At 33.3% G+C, this 12630-nt stretch overlaps 1 protein-coding gene across 1 annotated transcript in view; it reads left to right on the plus strand.

Moving 5' to 3' along the window:
- Positions 1-12630, plus strand: part of DCAF10 (DDB1 and CUL4 associated factor 10) — a 46828-nt gene that overhangs the window by 15528 nt on the left and 18670 nt on the right. Inside the window, exons 2-3 of the mRNA XM_074204315.1 lie at positions 7532-7645; positions 11326-11523. Of these exons, the coding sequence (XP_074060416.1) occupies positions 7532-7645; positions 11326-11523 (312 nt within the window). The remainder of the gene's footprint in view (positions 1-7531; positions 7646-11325; positions 11524-12630) is intronic.

The following is a 12630-nucleotide window of genomic DNA, read 5'->3' on the forward strand; positions in this document are numbered from 1 at the left end:
TAGCATTTTTCGTCATGGATCTTTTGGAATTGTCTTGAATAATTATCTTGATTAGAGAATCTAAGTCTTTCACTGTTGATTATCATTTCAATATTGCTTCTATTGTGTATAATGTTCTCCTGGTAATGCTTACTTTACATTGTATCAGTTCATTTGAAACTTCTTAAATTTTTCTGAAACCATCTGTTCATCATTTCTTGTAGCCCAATAATATCCGTCACAGTCATTTACCTCTTGTTCAGCCATTCCTCATTTGATGGACAACCTTACAATAGCTAATTCTTTGCCACCACAAGAGTTATGATAAATATTTTTGTACAAATAGATCCTTTCTTTTCTTCCTCCCCTCCTTCTCCGTCTTTTTAAATCTTTTTGGATACAGACCCAGTAGTGATGTTTCTGATTCAGTATATGTGCACAGTTTTATAACCCTTTGGGCATAGCTAAATTGTTCTCCATAATGGTTGAATCCATTCACAACACTGTCAACAGTGTCCCTATTTTTCCATATCCCCTCTACCATTTAACATATTCCTTTTCTGTCACATTAGCCAGAAAATAGGTATAAGGTGGTATTTCCCAAGTTGTTTTCCCTAATCATTAGTGATTTAGAACATAGCTTTGATTTCTCCTGAAAACTGCATATTCCCCTCCTTTGACCATTTATCATTTGGGAAATAATGACTTGTAGTTTTATAAATTTATCTCAGTTTTCTATATATTTGAGAAAAGAGGACTTTACAAGAGAAACTTGCTGAAAATTTTGCCTCAATTTTTTCACTCTTGTTTTGTTTTTGCAATACCTCTTAAATTTCATGGTAAAAATGATCCACTTTTCTTCTGTATCACCCTTTATGTATAAATCATTTATCTATTTTGACCTTATTTTGGTATATGGTATGAGTTGTTGGTCTGTGCTTTATTTCTGCCAAACTTCTTTCTAATTTTCCCAGCAATTTTTGTCAGGTAGTGAATACTTGACTCTAAAACTTAGATCTTAAGGTTTATCAGACAGTTGATTACGATGGTTATTTACTACTATATTTTGTGTACCTAATCTATTCTACTGATCCACTATTCTATTTCTTAAGTAAGATCAGATTGTTTTGAGAATTACTGTTTGAACTCTTGTACTGCTTTCCTTCGAAAATTGAATTGTTTTGATATTCATGACCTTTTGTTCTTCAGGATGAATTTTGTTATTATTTTTCTCTTTAAAATAATTCATTGTAGTTTTGATATGGCACTGAATAAGTAAATTAACTTAGGTAGAATTGTCATTTTTATTATATTGGCATGGTATACTCATGGGTAATGAATATTTCTCCAATTATTTAGATCTATCTTACTTGTATAAAAAGTATTTTGTAATTGTGTTCTTATAGTTAGTTCCTGGGTTTGTTTTGGCAAGTAGATTTGCAAGTATTTTATACTGTCTATAATGTAACAATTTCTTTTTCTTCTCTTCCTGCAGGATTTGTTGGTGATACTGACAGTTTTTGCTTTGTGTATGTTTGCATTATGCAAATTAGACTTTAAAGAATGCTGAAAGAAGTCAGCATTCCGAAAAAACTCAAATACGATAACTTTTCAGTACAAAATACTATGCTCTTTCTTTACTCCTATTCCATGGCTCTGTGCTCCACCATTTCCTATCCTTTCCCCCATCACCACTACCACCACCACCATCAGCAAAAAAAAAAAAAAAAAAAAATCCTTCTGAGTGTGCATGCAAAGCCACCAGAGTAGGGACTTACCTTGAGAGTTTCTGCACCAAGAGAAGACCTTTACTCTCTTCTTCCTATCTACCTATATTTCTGTCGTTTCTGTCTGCATTCAAGTACCAAATGTCTATCCTGACTGCTTTGTGGATTTTCTTCTACTGACTGTAGCTGTTTCTAACCTCCATATGTCTGCAAACCCCAACCCCACATCGTTCTTCCTCTTGGTTCTGGCTAGCTATTCCTTCTCTATGCCTGACCCATGCCCAGGCTCTGTCTTTTGATGGGCATATGACCCCTTCCCTCCCTTCTTCATGTCCTCAGGCAAATTCACATTATGTAAACATCACTTTACCATAGATTCACTTATCTATCTAAAGAGAGAACTGTCTGAATAATAGAAATACTGTTAATTTATCTTTATTTTATATTCTGCAACTTTGCTAAGTTGATCATTTCAATTAATTTCTTTTAGTTGATTCTCTAGGGCTTTCTAAATAAAACTCTAGATGTCATCTAGAGTGATGATGGTTTGTTTTCTGATTGCCTATTTTTATTCTTTCAATTTCTTATTCTTGTCATATTGTAATAGCTAGCATGTCTAGTACAATATTGAATAGTAATGGTGATAATGGACATTCTTGCTTCACCCTCATCTTATTGAGAAAGCTTCTTGTTTATTTCTGTTAACAATGCTTGGAAAGATGGCAGCATGAGGACAGGCTTTCCCAGGAGTTTTCTTCCAAAATATTTCAAAATCCTTAAAATTGTGACTAACAATGCTTGTTGGGGGGCAGCTAGGTGGTGCAGTGGATAGAGCATAGGCTCTCAAGTCAGGAGGAGTTGAGTGTAAATCCGACCTCAGATACTTAATAATTATCTAGCTGTGTGACCTTGGGCAAGTCACTTAACCCCAAAGTGTACCCCAAAAAAAGAAGAAAAATATAAATTTTGCCCCAAGTACTTTGACTATGTCCTACAAGTTTTGGTCTGTTGTCTCACAGTTGTCATTCTCTTTAATGAAATTATTGATTATTTTTATTTTTAAACCATTCTCTCCTTAATTATAATTGTGAGAGTTATGATCATTAAGTATATTTTCCTCCTTTTTTTATTGATTTCTTAAATCCTTCTCCTTTAAATTAATACTTGTGCCTGTAATTCATTTTGCATATGTTTCTTTGTTATTAGCATATTCCTAAAAGTTCTCTCCTTTTCCTTTGAGTAACTGAGCTAAAAGTGTCTTTTCTTCCGGGGTGTCAGGATGAGTTTTTGTCTCCATAATGGAATCTAAAACACAAACTATAAGGTTGTTTGAGTAGACCCTTGTTTTTGGCTAGGGGTGCAGACTCAAGAAGAAAGATTTAAATACTTTGGTGCCTTTCCTTTCATGATGCTTTCATCTTGTGAGGTATTTCTGTCTTCCTGACTTGTGGCTTCAACTGTGGTCATATTTGGTGCTTGCTTCCTTTTTTTTTTGAGATAGTGGATGTGGAAAACAATTATAAGCATCCTGTATACTTCAGTATTATCTCATTCCCTGTGGTTATGGGTTAGCATTTTATTTTTGTTTGGACTTGTGATTTCTCTTGAGGAAAATCCTTCTGCCATTGTAAATTAGCAACACTTGTGTAATTTGGTTTTTAGACTGTTAACCTGGGGGCACTGAGTGAATGTGATTTTCCCAAGTGATACTGACATTATGTGTTGAGAGTGGAATCCAGGTGGCCTAGATTTAGAGAACTCTTATCAGAGTACCTAACCTTGTGGTTGCTAAGGAAACATTAGTCAGCAAAACAAAAGTTGCTATAAGCATAAATATACTCACTAGTGAACTACTTGCAAAATTAGTACCCATTCTCTGTCTCTTTAACACTGATGTATATTTCTACCTATTCTTGGTCCTTAAGAATAGCTTTGGTCGGGGTGGCTAGGTGGTTCAGTGGATAGAGCACTGGCCCTGGAGTCAGGAAGACCTGAGTTCAAATTCGACCTCAGACACCTAGCTGTGTGGCCACTTAACCCCATTGCCTTGCAAAAAAAAAAAAACCCAAAACCTAAAAAAAAAAATAGCTTTGGTCATTGTTTCATTGACCATTTGACTCCATTTCAAGAAAGAATGATTTTAATTTTAAATACCTTTGGGAAAAATTGATAAAGTCCTTGAATAGTTTTACAGTGACTCTTACTATGACTGTACTGTAAAAACTAAAAAAAATAAAAATAAAGGCTGTATTACTATACTGTTATGTATTTTTGTGAGTAAATTATAGCATAAATAGCAACACTTGATATTCTTTGTTTTAAGAATTAGCACAGGGGCTGCTAAGTGGCACAGTGGATAAAGCACCAGCCCTGGAGTCAGGAGTACCTGGCTTCAAATCCGGTCTCAGACACTTAATAATTACCTAGCTGCGTGGCCTTGGGCAAGCCACTTAACCCCATTTGCCTTGCAAAAACCTTAAATAATCATGCTAATTATTAGCTGCGAACATCAAAAATGAAATGTTATACAGAATGAAGTACACTTTTTCCCCCTCACTTTATTTTTCTTGTGGTTTCTCTATCTTTGTGGGGGGCAGGGGGATTGTGAAGTGTTAGACTTAAAAGGATATCTTACTGTGCTGTCATACAATCTTGTTGGATAAGTACAGCAAAAATAATATTTTATTTACTCTTTTTTCTTAAAATTAACATAGTTGGGGCAGCTAGGTGGTACAGTGGATAGAGCACCCAGTAGTACCTGAGCTCAAATCCGACCTCAGACACTTAATAATTACCTAGCTGTGTGGCCTCGGGCAAGCCACTTAACCCCATTTGCCTTGCAAAAACCTAAAAAAAAAATTAACATATAGTTGCAGTTATATATTAAATTTTGTTAAATAGAAGATAAAATTAGTGTATTTTATATTTTTCAGGACAAAGACCTAGTAAAAAAAAATTTTATCTGCTATTTGCTTTTTTCTTTGAACTCTGATTGAGTTGATTCACTTTAAATACCTTTTCCCAGTTCCACTTCTGTTCAAATAAGGAAGACCTCATTGATTCCCATGTTTTTGTAGTGTGTTAACATTTCTTGCTTGGGATTTATCTAAATCTCTTGACTTACAGTCATTGTCATAATGCAGATAATTGTTCTACTTTGGTCTACTACTTGTAGTTGTTACTTTCTAGGATATTTTTATGTACTTGTCTCATGTTGCCTATGGCCCTATTGTCTGTCAAATAAAACTAATGATTTTGATATTTAGATACTATGTGGTTGAGGTATTACTGTTCTCTGGTGGTAGCATACTTAGATCACAAGTTCAATATTTTTAAGACAAAGGTAGTAAAACCTCTTAAAAACTACAGCTGTAGAAAATAATTTTGAAGTGGCAACAGACATTTTAGAGTTCAGTATATATCATTCAAAAAATCAATAAGCATTTGCTAAACATCTCTATGTACTTGTCACTGTGCTAGACCCTAGAGATAGAAAAACAATCAATGATGCAATTTGTACTCACTAGAAGCAAAGACATATGTATTCATGAAATAAATATAAAGAAAATAAATGCAAATAAACAGAAAGCTGTTCAATCTACATTAGAGACCCAGGAAGATAGCATGTTGGGAAAGACTTTATACAGAAGATGCTTCTTGCACTGTCTTAGAGATTCTGTGACGTAAGAGGTGAGGAGTGAGTACATTCTAAACTTGGAGTAGAGGCCATTGCAAGGGCACTGAGACAGGAGATGGAGTGTTCTGTTTAAGGACCTGAGAGAAATCCCAGATTATGCCTAAAATACATTGGAGTTTGGACTGAATTTGGAGAGATACTTGAATCAGGAGACCAGTTCGGAGGATATTTACATTAATGTAGGGGAGAGGTATTTGAGGACCTGAACTAAAGAAACAAAGGTGGTGAATGTGAAAAATGTTATGGAGTCAAACTTCAGATTTAGCAGTTAATCAGACAGTAGATATAAAAGGTGAGAGAGAATAATGAGTTTAATATAATGCCAAAGTTAAGGACTTGGAATAGAATTAGGGAAGTCTGGAAGAGGGATAGGTTTGAGAGGAAAAGTACTGGATTTGGTTTTGGATATTTTGAGTTTGAGATAAGAAAATCAAGAGAAGAGTACTTTCAGAAGAGGCCAGAGAGGAGAATCTATTCAAAAAGAGATGGTGGTACAATATCAAATGACGCATTGAAGAATTGAGGAAAAAAACATCAAATCTGGCAATTAGCGATTATTGAAGACACCATGGTTTCTATGAGAAATCTTGAGGGACAGGATTTCAGAAAAACCTAAAGGACTTGCATGAATTGATACTGAAGGAAATGAGCAGATCCAGAAGAACATTTTATGCACTAACTGTGATGGAAAATGTCATCCATATCTAGAGAAGGAACAGTTTAAATGAAGACCAAAGCTTATTATCTTCAATTTTTTTTTAGGTTTTTTGTAAGGCAGTGGGGTTAAGTGGCTTGCCCGAGGCCACACAGCTAGGTGAATTATTCAGTGTCTGAGGTCACATTTGAACTCAGGTCCTCCTGACTCCAGGGCCGGTGCTCTGTCCATTGTGCCACCTAGCTGCCCCTATCTTCAATTTTTAAAAGTTGTCTTATATATCATATCATTTTGTTTTCCCTTATGTTTTCTTTCTTCCTTTTGGATCTGATTCTTCTCTTACAACACTGTCAATTTTGATCTATGTTCAGCCTGGTTACAAATGTAAAGCCTTTATTGGATTGCTTTCTATTGGTGGTAGGGGGTAAGGGAAGGGAGGGAGAGAGAAAAATTGTAAAACTCAAAACTTTACAAAAAAATGATCAATAAAAACTAGCACTGTGTGTAGTTGGGAAAACAAAATGTTTTATAAAAAGAAAAAAAGATCATTAGTAATTTTGGAAAGAGCTGTTTCAGGGGGCAGCTAGGTGGCGCAGTGGACAGAGCACCGGCCCTGGAGTCAGGAGTACCTGGGTTCAAATCCGACCTCAGACACTGAATAATTACCTAGCTGTGTGGCCTCGGGCAAGCCACTTAACCCATTGCCTTGCAAAAATAAAAAAAAAAACTAATTAAAAAAAGTATCAAGAAAGAGCTGTTTCAGTTTAGTGATAGGTCAGAAGTCAGATTAAATAATTACTTATTTAAACTTGTGTAATTATTTACATAATTGTTATTCTGTGAAGTATTTACATATATAGATAGGCAGCTAATATATAAATGATCATGAACTATTTGATCAGATTTTTTTTTTTATTTTTGCAAGGCAAATTGGGTTAAGTGGCTTGCCAGACGCCACACAGCTAGGTAATTATTCAGTGTCTGAGGTCGGATTTGAACCCAGGTACTCCTGACTCCAGGGCCGGTGCTCTGTCCACTGAGCCACCTAGCTGCCCCTATTTGATCAGATTTAACCAAATAGACTTTGTGGATAGTATTTAAGATTTAGTTTATCACCTTAGCCTATTTAGATTGGTAGATATTATATGTTCCAAAGTATATTTTTCCTACTATTTTAATGTGTTTTTTTAATGTGAAATAAAATAACTGCATGTTTTACAATATGACTTATTTTATTTTTAACATTTTCCACTTTGTAATTATTTGTTTTGGAGGACTATAAATAATTTTTGATAAACATATTGTAAGCCTTGTGAATATTGGTATTTGGATCTTGGTAAATGTTGAATTTAGGAATTGAATGTAAAACAGATAATAGGAAACATGATTTCACAGAAAAGAGTAATATGACTATTGACTAAAAGAAATACTAAGAATCTTTTTTAAAAAAATGAAATGTTTACTTTCTTTTAGGTCAGTGTTAACAGTTGCTTGTGAACAGACTGAAGTTCTTCTTTTTGACCCCATATCTTCAAAACATATAAAAACACTTTCTGAAGCTCATGAAGACTGTGTAAATAATATCAGGTTAGTAAGTTATTTAGTAGAAAATAATAAAAACTCAGTGTGACCTGAATGCTATGTTTTGCAAAATGTTGAAAACCTATAATGTCTCACTTTTGTATATCACTGAGGAGTGAAATGTTCCATACTTTTAAATATTTTAGATAACCTCCTGGGAATTAAACTTTGAATATATACATAAACATGTGCATCTACACATACATATAGATGTATGCATGTATGTTTGTAATTTATGTGTGTGCCTATACCTATACATCTCTGTCTCTAGCTTGTAGTCCCAGAATATATTTTATATTTCTTACTGTGTAAACATAATGTGACCATTTAAACTTGTCTTTATGACTCAGGATCCTCATTTTGATCTGCACTTATGCTGTGCTACAGTACAGTGATGCCCTCTGGTGTTTTCATGTATAGTTTCAGGTATAGTTTTTGTTTTGTTTTGTTCTTGCCTCCATAGAGGTAGCTCTGTCTTACTTTGACTTTTGGTTCCTTTTACTTGTTTTTAATAGTTTTATGTGTCTCTTCTTTTGGTGTCAGTGCTTGCTCTAACCCTATTTATTGTGTCTTTTATGGATTGGGGAAACATAATCTGGGTTCCTCAGTTCTTGGATTTTTAGTATCAAAAGGGTCCTTGCCTTTCATTTTGTACGGTCTTTCCATTTTACAGATGTGAAATTTGAGTCCCACTGAGTTGAAATTACTTCCCCCAAAGACACATAGCTAATTAATGGCTGTCAGAACTAGAACTCCCAATTCACAGTATTTCTATTCTGCCACATTTATAAAATTTATGTATCTGTTTATTAAATCTGCTTCTAGTTAGCAAAAGTTCTGCCATGATTAAAATATGAGTTTCATTTCAGAGGTTTTAGGGGTCACAGAGGTTTGGGTTTATTGGTCATTGTTAGAGAAAGGTGAATGATGAGTGACATCTGGTTAAGTGAGGTGTTACATGTAGATAGTGGGAATTCCCAAAAATGTTATCTTGTGAGAATATATGAAATAAAAATTTATCATTATGCAGAGCCTTTTTTTCCTTCTGGTGTTAGAAAAAAGATGACATTTAAATTGCACTCCTTAAAATAGTTTATTCTGGTAGTGGTTTTTACATGGTAATTTGCTGTTAAATCTAGTACTTTAGTACTCTTGTAATGCCACATTTTTGTTCTTAATGTTTTCTTGAAGAGTTCATATAAATTCTCATCTGTTTAGCATGTTAGGGACTCATGTTTTATACTTTGAAGTAAATTATACTTTTGTTAAGGCAAGTATGTCTAATCATTATGGAATGTGGAAAATAGTCATGTTCATCTCTAGAATTTTAAATGGAGATTGTTTTTTTGTATTTTTCTTTAATAATTAAACTTATGCTTTACTATATTTTTGCCATGAGTATTAAAACATATATCTCAGATATTTTAATAAGGATTCAACTTTGCAAGGAACACAAATTGGGAGAATTGGGGAAAAAAAGACAAGGTATTTTGTTCTATTTTAGCCATTGCCATTACCAATTAATAGAATGTTCAAGACAGTTTAAGATGTTACTGAAGCTTTATAATATTGTAGGATCTTATATTGTTTGTACTCCTAGGTGTCTTTGTGGATATGTAGGTGGAATTTTGATGCAATAGAACTGAACTGGGTTTCTCCAGGTATGTATGAGTGAATAAGGAGTGTTCAGGACTCATTTTTTTTCCCCTAGTGTCTTCTGATTTTAGCCTAGTATATTTTCTTGGAATTAACTTAGTAATGATAGGTTTTAGGTTTCCTAGTTGTCTTAAGACTTTTGCTTTTTTATAAGTTTGCATTGAGGTGGCAATTCTTAGAAAGTGAACTTTGGGGATTGGAGGGAGGGCTGATTGAACTTCTTGAATTTCTGCCTGTCTTCTATATTTTGCACCACCTTAATACTTCTGCTGGTAAGCAGAAATTTTCTTAGAAGTTAGTGAACTTGGCTACTATCTATACATTTAATGTATGTGCAGCTTCAAATAAATTACAGTAGAAGGAAAGAAAAGAAATACACTTTTGTCAATTTTCCACTGCTTTGTCAGCTTTAGAATAATGGCTGGGAGATGGGGGAGAAAGAGGAGGCTATGATTAATGAAAAAAATATGAGTTTGGGTTTTTTTAAACCTATAGGTTTTATTTATCTATGTTATTGTTATTTTACATTACCATGAAAAATCTAATCATTGTTGGCCACAGAATTGAGAATTACAGTTGGTATATACATGAAGTGTTCTTTTAATTATTATTTTCCCCCAAATGAATTGTATTTTGTAGTTAAAATTTGTATATCTGACAATGTGTTTTTTCCCTTTTATGGATTAATCGAGTGAGGGGAGGAAAATTCTCCTGGTAAACTGCTTCCTTAATTTGATTGATTGTTTAATCCTAGCATTACTTATTTGTAAGGGTTCCACCTCACCCCCCAAAAAAATCCTCTTTTCCCATATTGTCTTTGACAATTAAGTAGATGATTAAGGGAATAGTAGGTCATGTCTTTCAAATTCAAAGTTGCAGTTCATTTTAGGGAATCCTGATACTTGAGTGCCATTCTTTGGTTGCTTACTTGCCATTATACTGTTTGGAATGTATTCTTAAAGAGGGAAAATGGATTGGTGAGAGAATAAATCATCAGGAATACATGTTAAAAATAATTTTATTACTTTGAAGTAGTTGGTTCAATGATAAGATTTTGCCAGATGGTGGGGTGGAATGGAATATATTCCCATTTAGTGAAGTTTTTTTATATTTGTAAATTTTAAAAATTAATGCAATTTTAAAATCTACTTAAATCAAAATTAAAGAAAAGATAAAAATTGAGAGTCATTGTGTCATAATGGAGAACTTTTGGATTGGGAATCAGCATTGTAATCTGGGATTACATTGTAATAGGCTTTTAAAAACCTGAAAATAAGTAGATATAAATTTTATTATTCATATTATTATAAAATTCTAAGTCTGAAATTCTTTTCTTTAGTTGATCTAATAAAAGCTTATTTTTTATTACTATTTGGCCAAATACATTGAATTTGCCACTTGACAGCTTTTGGTGTTAATGGTTATAAATCAGTTTACTTCTAGAAGGGGAAAGCTTATTAGCCATTATAAATTTTTTGCTCTTAGTATGCCCTGGGCAAGTCATTTATTTTAACCTGTATGGGCTCAGTGTCCTTATCTTGAAAATGAAAAGATGGAAAGAGATGGACCTCCAAGATTCTTTCTAGTTCCATGTTTATGAACAGACTGGAAGCTTTCCATTTTGGCTAAATTTCATTAGTAATGGTAATTAACCTTAAACAGTTATATTGATAGTAATTCCCTTGCCAATCTTATTTTCCACTGGTACTAAAGTTTCTTTTATATGTATCACTTATGTCACATGTGCCAAATGTGCTTTGCCAAATGTGCTTTGATTATGAGGTAAACCTTAAGATTTCTATTTTCACTTGCCTATTCTAGTTCTCATTCCAAACAAAAACTGAGAATGTTTTCCTTTGTCTTGATTTTATTTCAACTTGACCCTCCTAATACTGGTGAATATCTTTAAAAAAACATTTTGTTACATGATTTTTTTTTTACTATTATGAAGTGAGGGTATTAATACTATTTCCATATTTTATTTATTGAGAGATGGAATGAACTGATTTTCCTTTTTCCTTTTTTGGTAGGTTTCTAGATAATAGACTGTTTGCAACATGCTCTGATGATACTACAATAGCCCTTTGGGACCTGAGAAAATTAAATTCAAAGGTGTGCACTTTACATGGTCACACTAGCTGGGTGAAGAACATTGAATATGATACTAACACAAGACTCTTAGTTACGTCAGGATTCGATGGAAATGTCATCATTTGGGACACTAACAGGTTTGTGAGAAGAACAAAGTAAACTGATCAAATTCATTTATTTTTTTATAAATCTTTAGAGCAGAAGGTGACTGAACAAAAAAAAATCCAGATCATGAGATCTATTTGCTATCTCCTAGTCATATAAAATTTGAAAAATATGTCATAAATTAATAGACTACTTAATAAATGCCTATAAAATGAGTCTGATTTAAAAATAATTTTTTCATAATTCCCTACTTAGAAGTGAAGTGAATTACATTAATAGATTACTTCTCTAGTACTGTATACAAATAATGCTTTTTACCAAAAAGTCTTTTATGAAAAATGTTTCCTCTGAACCTCTTCCTATCTAAGCATTTATTAATGTGCTATTTTTATTTGAATATCCTTGTGCTAAAATGTTAATTGCCTAAGTGAAAAATAACTGTCATTTTAAAAACTTCATACAGAGCTGTTTTTTAAACCAGAAAGACTGCTTCATATTCTACCTCTTACATACACTGGCAAGTTACTTATCCTCTTTGTTATGTGCAACTCTCTAAGATTCCCACTTTCAAATAAAGTACCAGCCTGTATTGGTAGAGGAAGTTTTCCTCAGTAAGGAAAATTTCATACCAGTTAAATCACAGGTGCAGCCTTAATTTCTATAATAACCGACATGGCCAGGCCAGATCTAAAAATGTCTTTCAGAATACAAATGGTATAAAAAGTGAAATTTTATAAATATTTCCACTGTCCAAGCCAGATGCAATCTGATTTTAAAAAAAATGTTAAAGAGAGGCTGCTCCTAGTATAATGATGATGTGATGTCAAACTGAAATAGAAGTGGGAGTTACTGGATTGTGCCAATATATTCAGACCATATATTGACTTAGAAAACCCCATATTAATGTTATCTATGTTCTATTTAATTTTTATTCATTTTAATAAATATTTCCCAATTAGATTTTAATGCTTGGACTTCACTCAAGAGTGTTAAATTGGGTTTTGACACCTTTGATTCAACATAGATAATGTTTAATGTGGTTTTTCTAAGTCAGTATGTGACCACCAAGAGAGCCTTAGATACAGTGTAGGGACCTCTGTTCCCATTGGTACTTGATGCTACTACCCTATATGATACTG

The sequence above is a fragment of the Macrotis lagotis genome, chromosome X, assembly GCF_037893015.1.
Source record: "Macrotis lagotis isolate mMagLag1 chromosome X, bilby.v1.9.chrom.fasta, whole genome shotgun sequence".
Classification (NCBI taxonomy): domain Eukaryota; kingdom Metazoa; phylum Chordata; class Mammalia; order Peramelemorphia; family Peramelidae; genus Macrotis; species Macrotis lagotis.